This window comes from Odontesthes bonariensis, chromosome 23 (assembly GCF_027942865.1).
Source record: "Odontesthes bonariensis isolate fOdoBon6 chromosome 23, fOdoBon6.hap1, whole genome shotgun sequence".
Lineage (NCBI taxonomy): Eukaryota > Metazoa > Chordata > Actinopteri > Atheriniformes > Atherinopsidae > Odontesthes > Odontesthes bonariensis.
Genome location: NC_134528.1, coordinates 6,314,894 through 6,331,112, shown reverse-complemented (window position 1 = coordinate 6,331,112; position 16,219 = coordinate 6,314,894). Strand labels below are relative to the sequence as shown.

At 39.0% G+C, this 16,219-nt stretch overlaps 2 protein-coding genes across 7 annotated transcripts in view; both read right to left on the bottom strand.

Annotated features, from left to right (window-relative positions):
• Nucleotides 1–241: 241 nt before the first annotated feature.
• Nucleotides 242–6,830, bottom strand: LOC142374362 (5-hydroxytryptamine receptor 3A-like). The gene is made up of 10 exons (XM_075458009.1): nt 6,791–6,830; nt 5,367–5,524; nt 5,243–5,287; nt 4,973–5,082; nt 4,266–4,435; nt 4,016–4,176; nt 2,285–2,495; nt 2,045–2,203; nt 1,726–1,811; nt 242–460 (listed from the first exon to the last, which is right to left on the bottom strand). The coding sequence occupies exons 1-10, from the start codon at nt 6,828–6,830 to the stop codon at nt 242–244; spliced, it is 1,359 nt and encodes a 452-aa protein (XP_075314124.1).
• A 2,954-nt stretch (nt 6,831–9,784) lies between these two features.
• Nucleotides 9,785–16,219, bottom strand: part of rnf157 (ring finger protein 157) — a 29,248-nt gene continuing 22,813 nt past the window's right edge. For 3 of the 6 annotated variants that reach the window (XM_075458119.1, XM_075458117.1, XM_075458118.1), the window contains exons 18-19: nt 14,717–14,827; nt 9,785–11,728 (exon numbers count right to left, since the gene is read on the bottom strand). In XM_075458119.1, coding sequence (XP_075314234.1) covers nt 11,589–11,728; nt 14,717–14,827 — 251 coding nt within the window. In that variant the 3' untranslated portion in view covers nt 9,785–11,588. Of the gene's footprint in view, nt 11,729–13,505; nt 13,541–14,716; nt 14,828–16,219 lie in introns of all 6 variants that reach the window. The other 3 variants (XM_075458120.1, XM_075458122.1, XM_075458121.1) reach the window with 3 other exon arrangements.

Below are 16,219 nucleotides of genomic sequence, written 5' to 3'. Positions count from 1 at the left end.
TGTCCAATCTCTCCACAACATGCCTATTTCCTCGATTAACTTCAGTTTCAACTAGGCAGATATACTGTATTATACAATACGGAATCTGTGTATAACACAGCACAGATTTACAGTTAATTTTACATATCACCTATTGACTTTGCTAATAAAGTCAGCAATGTTACTGACATTAACAAATACTTGAGCAAAACCATGATTATTTGACACAGATCTACAATAAAGAAAGTATGGTCAACACATTTTAGGAGTTCCACTCCATGAAGATGAAGGATAGAAACAGCGTCACGGTGATGACGTAGAAGGTGAAAAAAACACTGTTTATTCTGTTGGCGCAGCAGGCGGACTTCACTTGCTCTTCTCTGCTGCTGAAGTGCAGATTCACAGTTTTCTGTAACTTTTTCAGCTCCTCCAGGATCATCAGCAGGACATGAGAGTCTCCTGTCTGAAAACTGTTGTTCACCTGCACACGATCACAGAGTTGCATTAGAGAGCAAGCCACATGAAGCTTTCTTTCTTGAACTGAAGACAAAGTCACAATAATGTTACAGTAAAAGACTACAAAAAATAAATATTGAATTCAGCCTCAGAAAGACACGTTCTATGTATTTAGTTACTCTAGATGGCATAACCTGGGATTCCAGAAACCTTGATGTTATTTTTGACCAGGATTAAACAGGTTTCTAGGACTGCCTTCTTTCACCTTCGTTTAATTGCCAAAAATAGGAACATCCTGTCTCAGAGTGATGCAGAAAAACTGGTCCAGGAATTTGTTACTTCAAGACTGGACTAAGGTAATTATTCATTATTGGGCTGTCCCAAAAAGTCTCTGAAACGCCTTCAGCTGATCCAAAATGCTGCAGCCAGAGTTCTGATGAGAACTAGCAGGAGAAATTTGCTTAGCTACTCTGCATTGGCTCCCTGTTAAATCGAGAAAATGATTTAAAATTCCTCTCCACTCATATAAAGTTCCATCATATCTTAAAGACCTACTTCGATATTTTCCGAACAGAGCACTTTGCTCTCAGACTGTGACGTTTCATTTGTGGTTCCTAGAGTTTCTAAAAGTAGAACGGGAGGCAGATCCTTCTGTCTTCAGGCCCCTCTCTTGTGGAATATGCTAACAGTTTGGGTTCAGAAAGCAGACACCCTCTCCATCTTTACATAGATTAGGCTTAAAAACATCTGTTTTGATAAAGCTGATGGATCAGGTGACCCTGACACATCCCATAGTTATGATGTTTTAGGCCTAGACTGCTGGGTGACCTCCCATGATGCACTTTTTCTCGCTCTGCTCTCTTTATTCTCCATGTAAATATGATATCATTATTATCAGTAACTTGTGTTTCTCTTTCTCATCGTGATTGGCTTGGCCTGGCCTGGAAACCAAAGTCATGACCTGTGGTATCTCAGCCCCCAAGCACTACAGGGCAGTTTCAGGCCCAGAAATTGGAATTTGGAATTTCCCCTCGGGGATTAATAAAGTATAATTGATTGATTGATTGATTGATTGGGAAATGAGTCAGTGTACGTACATGTGCTTCAATGAGTTAGAAGCACATGTACGTTTCACAAACTATACTAGTGCTGCTGTAACAACACGTGCAGCTTTAATGTCCGCTTCAAATTCTCGATTAGGTTCCATTCTTGCATCGATGGAGAAACGTTCACGTCCACATCGAGATGCATCTTTAGAACTGAAAAATATCTACACCTCTAATACTGTACCTCTTCGATAACAGGCAGGAGCTCATGCTGCTTCTTGCTGACAGACACTGTACAGATGCAGGGGCAGCAAGTCTGTTTTTCATCCTCTGAAAAAACACAGAGAACAAAGCAGATAATAATGCTGCACCAAAATGAATAAATAAATAAAAGTGAAAAAGGTTTTAAAGAATTAAGACAGTCTGCTTCATCCGGACTGTGCGGATGGGGTTTGATCACATATTAAACCAACAAGTTGATACTGCCATCACAAAGCTCGATTACATGTGAAAGCACTACAATATTTATTGAGGGAAGCCTGGAAATGTAGTGTGACTTTTACCTGCATTACTGTTTTCAGTGTTGACTTGTTTGCGTTTGTCCTCCCAGTCTCCCTGCAGCCTGTCCTTGTCTTGGGACTGTTTTTCCATTAAATGCGTAACCAAGATCGTCTCCAACAGGCTGAGCAGCATCAGGGCAAAGATCACAATGCAGTAGGTCGCTGAGAGGAGGAAACAGGGGATAACTACTGTTTGTTTTTGTATTCTCAGTGAAATATGTCCCTTGAGGTGAGAGCATGTACCTATGAGTGGAGTCTTGTTGGACATAGAGGGCAGGATGTCGTTCAGGATGAGCAGCAGAACAGAGATGGCCAGCAGCACGGTGACTTTGAAACCCAGCTTCTCCCCTCGATGGTCAGCGATGAAAAAGGAGGCGAGATCCAGAATCAGGAAGAAAAGGATGGGCAACAGGAAGTTGATTACATGGAGGAGGGGTCTCCTTTTTATGGTAACCTGGGAAAAGGTTCAGAGATTATGGCAATGGTAGAGTCAGAAACTTATTTCAGAGATGAGGGATTGGATTGAATTAAAAAAAATGTTGTCATATACATTACATATATCTGAGCTTAAACTGTTTGATTTGGATTTGAATTCTAAGTTTATTCTTGAAGTTTATGTCTTATTCATTTGAATTCAAGAGAGAGCTTTCAGCCGCTCTGCCCCCCGTCTCTGGAACTCCCCGCCCCCCAGCATCAGGAACTCATTCTCCACTTTCGAATCCCATCTGAAAACCCACCTTTTTAAACGGGCCTCCTCTAACTCTCTTTGCGTTTAGCGATTTTGATTATTTTTAATCATTTTTGTTGTTGTTTTTGTAAGGTGACCTTGAGTGCCATGAAAGACGCCTGTAAATAAAATGTATTATCATTATTATTATTACTGGGACAGCAAACGATTGAATTCGCCGTTTGCAAGTAATGCTACATTGGCTAAATCTATCCTTGCAACTATTCAATTCAAACAAAACAACAATTAAACTTTTATTAGCAGTGAACACTGCATCTGTCATGGGCCCACAATATATAACGACATCATTAAACAATATGTTATATATATATGTTATTTTTCTATTGTTTGAATTGAGGGAACACAAAGCCTCTGAGGAAAAAGACAAATCTGTATTCTGGGTTGATAAAGCGTGCTCGATCAATAGAGTCACAATCTGTTGACAGTTTTTCAAATCTGTGCTCAAAGATTTTTTTGTGTTTTCACCTCTTCCTTTAGAGAACACAAAATAGAGTATTTTGACAGTGGCCGCACTTACTATGTCATACCAGTTATTTCACAATGCAAAGGCTGACTGAACACAACATAGATCTGAGTTTAATTGGTGGATCACTGTTAAAATTTGCCATCTTTTGTTCTCCAAAACCAGAAAGTCCTTCTATGTCTATCGTGAATCTATGTCCCTGTATTTGAAATGTGTGGGCAGGGGTGACAAAAATCAAATCGAGAATTTACAAACCAAAAGTACGTATTTAGGGGGACTTTAAATTAAAACACAAACAGCGGTGGTTCATAAAATATAGCGAAATTTCAGAATCCTAAGCTAAATATGAGCTTCCAGAAGAGCTTCTTTTATAAATAAATATTCTGCAAATATCAACTTTGATTAGCGATGAAAACAATTCAGGAAAAATACTCTTCCGTTTACCGTTTTGATTATATAAAAACTCATATACCTGCTTTTAGGGATTTTTTCTTGTCTGTCCAACAAGTCTGACAACTTTTGATGGACTCAGCTGATGAGAGCTCCGACTGCCATCTACTGCAGATAAGACACTAACAGCTCATAAGTACTTCATACAACCCAACTTTAACCCTACAAAATGTCCCTTTCATAAGGCTGAAATCTGGATACTTATTTACAAACCATTCACGCCTTCATACTCTGTATTCATTGTGTTTCTCTGAACAGTTGCATTGTCTTTTTCGATTTGTTAGTTAGGTTTGTCTCTCCTGTAGTTGCGTACAGTGTATATGAGTTGTTTCCAGTTTTCATCTTCGTAGCTGACTGTGGTATTGTTGACGGACAGACACAGGAACTCCCACTCTCCCTGAGTTTTCATGACCTCTCGGGAAAACTGGGTGGCCCGAGAGGAGTTTGAGAAAGGAAGAAGTGTAATTTCTTCAGCTGTGAAAAGAGAAGGGATAGAAATTGCGAGGGGAAATAAAATCACAGCAGTCACAGCACTGACTGAAATGCAAACATTTCTTACTCACCACAGTATATGGCAGAACCAATGGAAATGTTGCATTCCTGTGTGTCAAAGGGGAACTTGTGGACGTCCATCTTGCAGGTGCTTACCACCTTCATGTCTTCATCGAAAGAGACTGTCCCATCGTAAGACACAAACATGTATGGGTTCTGAGGGGAGTCATCCTTCTGTGTCCTGAGACAACAACAGCAGAGCATGTAGAGCATTTAAACAGCCTGCCATTTCACACTAATCATGAGCTAAATCAACAGATGGAGAACCTTTTGTCATGGCTGCAAGATGATATCTTACTTACTTCGAAAATAGTACAAAAACCGTGGTGTGTAAAAAACTAAAGTAAGCACACAGAGAAGTCATTAATCAGTAAGTATAAAACCATATATGCTGAAAGGCCAAGGTTTAATGTTTTCCACCCAACCTTACATTTCATTTAACTCTAAGTTACCACCTGACATCTGAGACTAATTATTTGCGTTAATTGCAGATGTACCAAATACTGCAACAATTACAACAGTGTGGCTTCATAAATTCATAAATATATAGAGGCCTTATGTATAAACCAGATGTTTCATGGCAACTTTAATTGACCGATATGACAGTGGTTGTCATCTTTTCTCTCTCCAGTGTCTTTCTGTAAAAATCTGCCTCCGTTTGTTTTTCACATGTTGTCTTAAACTATGCTTCATGTCTGTGTGTGTGGTTCAAGCTTACATCTCATAGATGAAAAGATCTGGTCTCCAGAGTAAGTCTTTAGGAATTGAAATCTTGGTGATCCCACAAAACTGAGCAGGATCCCATGAGATGCGCTCATCGTTCCATTTCTGCAGTAAATTAAAGGTGAATTTAACAGAGAAAGACTGAGTCACAGCAAAAAGAATGATGTGCAGCTAACAAATCATGTAAACATTACATAAAAGATAACAAAAAAGGTGTTTACTGGAATATAAAGAATTCAGATAATCAAAAATTGACTCAGCTCACCACTGAGGCCCAGATGAAAGGAACAAAAGTTTGTGTTTTCTCAACCTAGGAGTACAACCATGGTCAGACCACCTGCATGACAGCATTTATCGTATGAATTATATATCTACAATGCAGCACCTACCACTGCCAGGATGGCATACAGGATGATGTCCAACTTCACCACAGTGGTGTGTGTGTGGTCCAGAACGGGCCGGGTCAGTTTGAATGCAAGGTCATTTGTTGTAAGGTTCAGGTAGTCCAAAACGTCGTGGTAACTGCACACTTCATAGGAGGCCCCATCTACACATGAACAGCCATCAGTGAGGTGGTTTTTGTAAAACTTACAAAGATCATTTTTGTTATTGTTAACAGTACAGGGCCTCTTAGTTTGCTGCATGTTTGTTTTATATTTAGTTTATACTGTTATTTTCATTTTGGGCCTGCATAGTGGTGTGATGGTTAGCACTGTCGGCAAGAGGGTTCATGGTTCGAATCCTGGCTGGGACCTTTTTGTGTGGAGTTTGCATGTTTTCCCCGGAGTGCTGCATGGGTTCTCTCCAGGTACCCCGGCTTCCTCCCACCATCCATAAACATGCATGTTAGAGTGACTCTAAATTGACCCTAGGAGTGTGAGTGTGCATAGCGGTTTGTCTCGTTTGTCTGGCCCTGTGATGGACTGGCGCCCTGTCCAGGGTGTACCGTGCCCCCCCCATCCCCCGCAACTCTGAATTTGATTATGCGAGTATAGAAAATGTGGAGGTGTATGAAGGTTTTAGTTTTATCATTTGCCAGGTTTTATTGGGACTCCAGTTTTTGTTGAACATGCACATGTAATGGTAAATCGCTCAATATATGATCACTCAATATATGACTTATTTAGAGATTTCTATCAAAAATCTACAAACACATTTCCAAAAAAAGTTAAAACAGTGAGTAAAATGTAAATAAAACAATGCAATTATTTACAAATCATTCTAACTGCGTATTAAATCAAAATGAGCAAAAACTCCACAAAAAAAAAACAGTGAAAAAAAAGATCAGTTTCTACATTTAACATCTTCTTTGTACTGTTTGGCACTATTTTTTGAAAACTCATTATGCTGTTAGTGCATTTAGCTTCTTTCCCCACATTTTCCAAAGAATCTTTTTTGATAAATGGGGTTGTTGATTCCCTTTATACTCCTAGATGAACCTCTGGAAAAAATCTTTAAAAGATTTTATCTATAAATAGCTACTAAAAAAATGTTTTTGTTCTTAGAGTTTATCATACAAATAAGAACTATGCTATGAGGACGGCTCCTGGGTTTCTGGCCCTTTTAAAATCATTATATTCTTTCCTTGGATCTTAGTTTTGTTTCATATAAGCGGTAAATTGCAAAACATGACAACCAGAAATGTTGTCAGCTGAAAAATTGTACTTTCATCTACAAATATATGATGAAATAGCTTGTGAGAACACTCACAGACAACAACAAAAAAGTTACTGAAATAGATACAAAGCTAATGGAAAACTTTATAACTTATTGCTACTTAAAAAAAAGTCAAACAGAGAAACAGAAATCTTACCTGTTAGGATGACCAGGAGGAGAAAAGCAACACAAATCATTTCTACAGCTGTGAGTTTGTCCCTGCTGCCTGATCTGCAGCTTGGATCTCAGCTGAGGAGGGCTAGGCACGATGAATGAGCTCACCCACAGAGTGAAATGAGAAATCCCTCCCGTGTGGACATCCATGACAGATGCTGTAATTGGCTTACACGAAAGGGGACACAGATGTACAGTATTTGGTATATATCAGGCTTTGCTTTGATTCACTTGACAAGTGAGATTGTGTATGATCCTTTTAAGAAGAGAATAACAAATAACCAAGCTAAATGGGAATCTGGTGGAGGGCATTCATCTGTTCACACGTAGAGATGATGTGACTTTATGGCTTGCTGGCACTGTTAAAAGAAACAAGGCAGATTTTGCTCTCTACATGTGACTTTTAAACCCAGTTACAGAACAGATGCTGTAACACGTGCAAAGCAGCTAACAACAAAGGAGATGGTAAAATGTAATCAAGGCAGAACTTGATACCCAAGACAATGTGGTAATGACATTAGAAACCCACTTGTTCACATCATTGTCTCCTGTCAGTCTCACAGTGGGCGGCCTGGCCTTAAAACTAATCTGATGTTTAGGGAAACACATCTTTCGATACAACAAGGGCCATCACAGAGTCTGTTTTAGTATATATAACGAACGGGTTGTTTGAATTATGAAATGACAAAGATTGTGAAAATGGTCCAAATCTTAGAGGTTTTCAATTTTCACATAGTGATAATTTCAAAAATTTCACATATGATATATATATATATATATATATATATATATACACAAAGATTTGAATGAAATCCAGAAATCTTTATTTATGACACTTTAGCCTCTAATTTAAAAGTTTTCCAATGTTTTTACTAATAGCATGAGAGAAATACCAAGCTGGTATTAACTGAGACATTTAAAAATGCACAGCTATCCCCAGAATTAAACCACTGAACTACTTAATAACTTTGATGTTACTTTTAGTTTACTTATAGTTTATAGACTACTTACTGTAGATAGCTTATAAGTTACCAGTTCATTGTTAATTAAAGGGTTCAGCCTCTTAGGCACCAAACTGTTGGTGTTAGCTGCTGCTGCTACTTTACATTCAGGATATATGGTACATATTTTAGCTTTTTTTTTTTAAATGTTGTGTTGACCAGCTGTTTCCTCACACGTTGCCCTGGTTAGCCTTGCATTTATTAGTAGAAATACAGCATTATACACGTCAAGCTTTAAGAAGTTTGACAAGACAGTTGGCTGTATTTTGAAAAATGGACACAACCGGTGTGACGTCCTACATAGGTTCGAGGGCAGCTGTTTTAAAGACTCTGGTTTGTTATTTTGCTTCATCATCCTTTTGGATTTGGGAGGCAGAAATGACTCGCTAAGGATAGAATGAAAAAACACTATGCAGATCTGTTGGATAAGAGCCACTGCAGTTACCTGCCGATCAAAGCAGTACCACCCGTAATAAAGAACAATTTAAGGCCAAAAAAATAATAATCTCCTTGAATAGAGATGTAATGCGTGGGTGAAAAAGAAGTAGCTGTACTGTTTCTCTGCGTTATATCGGTCAAAGAATGCACAGTTATATCATTATATTGCGCCACCTTGTGAAAAAAAAGGGTATAATATGATCCTTTAAGTCCAAATATACTTTACGCATGTTTTTGCTCAGGACAGAGATGAAGGCTGTAATTAGCCAATTGGAAGTGCTAGGCAGCTTTATCTTCACTTATAGGCTGTGAACATCTGCAGTAAAAAAAAAAAAAGAAAGGCTTTGAAGCACGCAGTCATTTTAGCGAATCACATCAAATTAATCTCATCATGTAGACCCACTGACTGTAACAGTAGACAAACATTTGATCAATCATCATTAGTGTAAGCACACTCCCTTTTAGGTCTTGTTTTAGGTTTTGCTTTAGGTCTGCACTATATCTTGAGGAATATGTGTATACAGACCTAAAGGGTGCAACTGAGAGCAATGTGTTCAAAGCAGAAAAGTACAGAAGTCTCTACAAATACACCGATTCTTGCAGCTTTAAATCAAAATTTTAAAAGGTTTTTGTGGTTTTCTCTTTTGCTTTACACTTCTTTTTTTTTTGTAGATTTCTTGGTCTCTCTTTAACGAGTAGCAATAATGAGGAGACAATGAGACGTAAGAGAAGGGGGTGTTCCATTACCTCTAGTTTAGAGTTGATTTAAGATTATCTGGTGGATAACAAAGTATAGAGGGGTGACAAATTTAAGAGAAAATTTTATCCATATAGTGAGGAGATCTGGTGACTATCCTACCTTGCTGGCATGGTTTCAGACCATGTATTTCCTTAGAAGGAAGGGTCTCTTCAAACCAGTGCAAAGGTTTTCTGATGTCCAACTTTATCCTGTAATTAAACATTTACATTCTTATGGTCCATTTCAGGAAGACAGTGCCCCAATTCAAAAGAGTCACTAAATGGTTAAAGGGGCTTAAAAACATGTGAATCATATGTTGCTGCTCATTGCAACAGCAGATATTTACAGATTTTGGATCAACATATTATACAGCATCACAAGTTAAAGCATTAAATAAGGAAATATGTCTAGTTTTTTTTTTTTTAATCCCATAGTAAGAGTTCAAAAGATTTACAGGTGCACTGGAGTATTTCTGGTGGCTCATGGTGGCCTAAAAAATACACTTTAGTGTATACATTTCCTGTTTAGAATTACAGTTCAATGCCACGCAAATAGTTTTGCAACTTTGTTGTGTGGGAAATGGATTTTTAGCCCTGGGAAGCATTAACTGCTGGGAAGAGAGAGCATGAAAAATGATGTGTACATGTGTGAGGAGAGTTTCAGCAACAGTGACCATGTTAGGTAAGATTTCAGAGAAGCATTTCATGGTCATGGACATAAACCAAAACACAATCCAGGCCTGAGTAATGAATCTCTCCCTCTCTCTCATTTACATCAACAGGAAACCACTCACTGGCTGTTTAGTTGCAAAAACTTTATTGTCAGTTTTAAGTCTTATTTGACATTTTCACTCTAAAAAAAGTGGGGTCTTGCGGATTCTTCTGATATCATACTGTGACTGGTGCCAGAGGAAGGCTCAGTCTGCACGTTCGGACTGTGATCACATGACTGATTGCAGCTTGGTTGTAGTAGTGCAGCAGTCTTGACCTTAACAGTTCGGCCAATGGAATAGGGCGCCAATAACCAATATATAACACTACAGAAGGATATGGTACCGCTTCATGTTTGTGCAGTGATCCATCATCAAGTCTACAGGAGGGTGCAGGCTGGCCTGGACTAACATGCTTACTCTATTATCGCCTCATGCACCACAAAATGTGTCGTCTAGGAATCAGCTGATAGTGCATTAAATGTAGATCTTGTCCCTTTTCAGTTATTTGTTGTGTGAGTCGCATGTTTACCTTTACAAAATTGTTAACATATTTTCATCCACATTCTAAGAAACAACACAGTGTTCTGCAACAAATTAAAACACAGAAACAGAGAGCATCAACAACAGGTGAGATATACATCAAAGTTATACAAAATCAAAAAACAACTAAAAGCTTCACAAACGAGAGGAGACGGGCGCATCGGGATGATTGGAACAGGGGAAATATGAGGATGGACGTCTTTTCAGATTCACCGCACGAGGCTTTTCTCACAATAAATCCCTTTACAATGGCAACATGAAAATACAAAATGACAATTAAACACACTGAACGGTCTGGAATTGAATATAACAGGCCAGTGCAAACTAAGTTGTTCTCATTGTTTTAACTGCAAATGAGCGTCCTAGTGCAGGAGATAAGATGCGGGCTTCGTTATTGCTTGGTTGTACTTGTCGATTTCAAGTTGCACTACAATAATACTGACATGCTAAGATGGAGCGGATGGCAATGGAGGATGGGTGTCAAAGTCTGTGTTTGACTTCAGTTTAGGTGACATTATAGATGTCACGTACATTCCCCTTCTGTATGACCCACAGTCGTCATACATTCTGTGAGGCGACCTTTTCTATTTTTTTTTTTTTTTTACGTCAGTTCATTTCAGGTCATTTTGGACAGCATTTCTCTGCTCAATCACCCACATTTAAGTCCGACTGCCTCTGAATTCACATTCAGCATTGGTTGTATTTGTCAAAAGTGTGGTGGGAAATGAGAGGAAAGCTTGAAAGCTGCATGCGAAGTCGAGACGAGAGCTCCCTGATCCGAAGAGAGGGGTTCAGCATGTTTCTCTTCAGAAAGGTAAGGTAGTCCGGTGAGAGCTGACGTTTAGTGTCAAAGTGTCCAACCACTCATTCTTTATAAGAGTTTATAACAGAGAGGAAGTTAGTAGTAATAAATCCGATTGCCGATCACAGTAGCCCCTGACTGTTTGGCTGGTTATACAGTGAGAAGGATGGAAGGGAAGGAGAAAAGAGGAGCAGCATGTATTTTATAAAGATAATGTCACAAAACGCAGCTCTCAATAAACCTACAGGTAATAAATAATAATGTAGCAGTAAGCTAATCATTCCAACAACAAGTAAGGTCTCAGACAAGAAATGAAGAATCTCATGAGAGGTAAAAGTGCACCGATCACTGAGAGGTGATTCTTCCTTGTTCCTCTTTTCACTCTCACAGGGATTCAGCGGCTGCAACTACAGTAAATCCAAAACATGTGGAGACGGATGGGGATGTGTTTCACTGCTCAGCGAGGACAGTGTCCAGTGATGCAGCACTATGGCAGGGTAAGAAAAGCTGACTCTGGACGGGTGTTTTTCATTTGTTTGTGTAGAGGTGTTACACATTAAGTGGTCCGCGGCGGGGATGTTTAGGACTCTGACCATCCCTGTTCTGCTCCTCCAGGTTGATATTGCTGGTGGAGGAGCGGTGGGAGAGGGGCTCCAGAATAGGCCTGTAGCCCCCGAGGTACATCAGATCTGAAAAAGAAAAGACACCAAAGAAAGAGAAGAGGGTATGTGTAAAACCTTGTGTAAAATGTCAATACAAACAGAAAGCATAGATTTACAAATCTCATAGACCAATATTTTATTCAGATGCTCAAAGTGAGGCATTTTACTGTTTCATGAAAAAATATGACTTAATCTTGAATTTGATGGCAGTAAAACATCCAAAAGTTGGGATGGGCTTTTAAAAAATTAGCAGTACATAAAGGAAACAGCTGAAGGGACACGATGCAACTATTAGGTTAAGTACAGATGAGCAGTGGTTCAGTAATCTGGGGCGGGCGTCGTGGAACAATTTTTTATTTATATCCTTCAGTGTAAAATTGTGTGGACATTGAATATTCCATCATCGACAGTACATAGTAACAAAATATTCAGAAAATCTGGAGACATCTCAAAAATCAGGTTCAGATGTCTGTGATCTTCCGGCTATTAAAAACAGACACTTTTCCATCATGGGAGTCACTGCATGGGCTCGGGAACACTTCCAGATGCTACTGTCTGTGAACACAGTTCACTGCAGGTTAAAGCTTTATCGTGCAAAGAAGAAGCCATATTTGAACAGGATCCAAAAACACTTCTGTCGTCTGTAGTCTAAAGCGTCAACCATTCTTGCTTTTCTCACTTTTAAGTTTTCATGAAGGGGAAAAAAAATCTTCGTTTTTAAAGTGAAAGATGATTTCCCATTTTTACTTGACACCGGATTTCCGCTGCTCAGCCTTTATCACATTTACTCATTTGATAATGGACTAAATATTTTCAAGGATCGACTGTCAGGGCCTCGCTGCTGCAATACGTGCATAAAAAGCAAGGCTTTCCCTAAATACATCTGGATGGCAGCATATGTTGCTCCAAAATCTGTGACAAACTATGTCAGTATTTTCTTTTTTTCCCTGCATGATCCTTCAGCTGTGTGGAGACGTTTTCAGATTCTATGCATGTTTTACGACATTAGGTACAGGAGATGGAGAGGCTTGTATTGAATATTACATAATGCAGTTTTTGACAGTGGTGAACCCCTTCTTTTACGTTTACTTCTTAAAGACTAAGCTCCTTTTAAAAGCCCCTTTTTAATACCCAATCATGCCACTTACCTGTTGCTAACTAATCAAATGTATTGTGAGATTTTCTTTTAACATTACACAACTTTTCCAGTTTTCTGTTGCCCCTGTGTGTTATTCTTTATTTATTTTTTATTTTTTTTAAAAGTGTTGCTGGCTGGTTTATTTCTCAAAAAACAATAAAATCCCCCAGTTTCAACACTGATATCGTGTCCTCAAATAGTTTTTAATGTGATATATGCAACTGAATAATTTTGGGATAGCTGTTGACTGTATTTGAGCCTTAATCGGAAAAACTTTCACCAATAAATTACTATAAAAAAAAAAAAAGATTGATACTTTTACAGTACTGTAGTTTTCATAATGTGAACAATAAACAACATCACAAACTCCCTAATCTGCTTAGGAAAGGATGAGGAGATATACACAAGGCAGATTCTGAGCTGTAAATAAACAGAGATAAAACTGCAGCATTTCCTTTTATCTAAAAAAAATAAAAAACCCTGATGATGAAAAATGAATCACATTTTAAAGATATTTAATGAGTGAAATGTATTGACTTTTTCAAGAGAAAAATGTAATCTTAAGATTCCCTGCATGATAGGAAGCTTAAACTAGAACATAATGTATGTGAATACATAAAATATGAAGCCTCATGTCTGCTCTTTCATCTAACCAGAGCTCCATACCTATTCCTCAATGTGCACTGGGCACGACTCCTCATCTGTCCATCCGAAAGAAAGCAAAAGAGGGAAAAAAGAAGGTGGAGAAGAAGAGACAGAGGAAGAAGAAAGAGGTGGAAAAGGAAATGTCCGGGAAAAGACAGAAGAGGATGTGAAGAATAATGGAGGGGGTGGGAAAGGAGAGAAACAGAGAGATAACAAAACTTTTACGAAACATGTCACAACATCCACCATAAAACACCAACCGGGTCAAATGTGGCTGCAAAGGAATGAGTGGAATCAAGGAGGAGTGGAGGAAGAGAAGAGCTACAAAATTTATAAAGAGCTGAAGGTTGTGAAGGAAGTTAAAACCTAATATTACTCCTTTTACAAGCTAAATTACACCTGGCATCTGAACTTGTTTTATTACATTAACTGAATAGAATATCTCTGGAGACAGTGACAATCAGATGGATTTGTTGTGGTTTTATTTCTGCTATATTTGCAAGCTTAAACAGTGAAAAAGCAACTGTGTTACACCTCATGTATCTTGGACTCATTGCTGCTTTATACTTAATTAAAGAGACCAAATAAGATGCAAGACTTAGAAGGTGCAAACAGTGAAAATCGACCAGGACTCCAATCAAGAACCTTTAGCTCTCATCACAATGATCCACTGAGTTTTGGGAAGCAGAGAGGAGGAGTAGGGGAGGACAGGAGATGGAGGGTGGGGAAATGAGGTGCAGATGTTTGGCAAAGCGGCTCAGAGCTGGCAGACACTGATCATGAACTTCAATATTTGGGAAAGACCGAAATAGTTTCTCTCACACACACTCACCAGCATGCAAAAAAATCAGTCAGACACACGATGAGATGCACTCATACGCACATACAAACACAACAGGGCTTCAGCTAAAGGGAAGAGGAAGGAAAGAGTGCACAGCTAATCAGTGTCAAAAAGAAAAAAAGCAGTGAAGTATCACAACACCAGAGGGTAGGAATGAAGAGAAGAAGAAAGGCTTCGGATCTTCATGCTGGGCCAAGATGCTACATGATATCCTCCGCTCATTAACTGCTAACTTTGTTTTTTTGTCTGTTGAGCTTAAATTGTCATTAGCATGTTAGAACATAAAGCTAATGAGTCAGTATCCCTCACTCCTTTGGCTCATGCACTCCTCACTTTTCATCTCCTCTATCCTCTGCTCTCAGTGGTCCATGTTCGACAGGTTGCCACTCACCGGCGAATCGGCTGTCGGGAGCCTGCTCATTATCCAACCCCAAAGAGGGCGTGTCGCAGTGGGCGACGCCCTGATTGTTATTGGCCAACTCTGGACACCTGCTCCGCCCACCTGCAAGCGAGGGCAAAGGTCAAACAAGAGCAGCCAGGCACAGCAGGAGGGGAGGAGAGGGGGTGACACAGGCAGGGTGAGGAGGGTGGGAAGGAAAGCCATGCTCGAGTGGCAATGATAAAATATTTCGACACTTGATCAGTCTCAAACATCAGGTGCAGAGGGAGTTTGATGATCAGCGATGTTTCTGAAAGTCCTTCCAGAAAACATTCCGCAAACTGACAAGTGTGTGTGGGCTGAATTTAGACATAAAAAAAAGTTTTAACGTGGCCTGTAACTTCATAAACTACTGAGTATAAAACACTATAATCCATTAATTTTCCCTCTGAGGAACACATGAGGGCATAGAGTTGAAATAATTTTGCTAATTTGGGAAGGAACAATGACTAAAGGCTGAAATATTTAACTAGATAGGACAAGAAAATGTATATACGGTGCAATATTGGCACAGAGTTTATAAAAGAGAAAAGAACAATTGATTGTTCTTACTGAGCAAACACATCACTCAGGATCAATAAAGCATGAGAGGTATGACTCCTCTTTGTCTAAAAACTCAAATGAGCCTGTATCTGTCTTTGGTTAAAGCTGCAGTGTGAAACACTTATTAAAAACCTTTCTTTTAATACCTAATAGATTTTCGAATGAGCCTTTTGTATCATCTGCGCAGTGGATCCTACGACACTGGAGAATGGCCATGTTTACCGGTATAAACAGCTCCAGAAGAAGCATACTATTCAGAGAAAGTGGAAGAATTCATGGCTGTAGATACCGCATGAGAAGTTTCAGGGTAAAAATTTGAGAAATGGAGGATATTCCTAATTACTTAAGCCAAGAACAGGCAGCAGCACGGGACTCAACCTGATCGAAGAAGTGAAAACATGGAGGAGGGGAAGTGAATTTGGGATCTGTCAGGACAGAAAAAAGGAATAAACAACGGTGCAGCTTTTCCCAGATGGAAATCGCTGATGAAGATCCTTCTGAGTGACCCTGAAGTTGTTTGTTTTCTCCTCGATAAGTAATTTACCCTTTGACCATTTAGCAATACAGATGCAATGTGCTGCTAGACAGTGGCTGGAGGGAATTGGACATGGTTGCTACATTCAATGTGACCACTGGATGTCAGTAATTCTTGCACTCTTACATTCTAACACACAAGCTGGGGGTGAGAATGCGTGAGAATTGTTGTCATATTTTGTATATGTAGCACATTTGTTAATAAAATAAAGTTCAGTATATATCAAGACTGAGCTGTATGATGGTATTTACTGAGACAAGCAACAATTTTAAAAAAAAGGTGCCATTTTGTTGTGATGTAATTGATCTCCTGTCATAAACTACAAATCAATAAGCAGAAATGTTTGGTTTTATTTGATCTTAGAAGTGTGATGAATT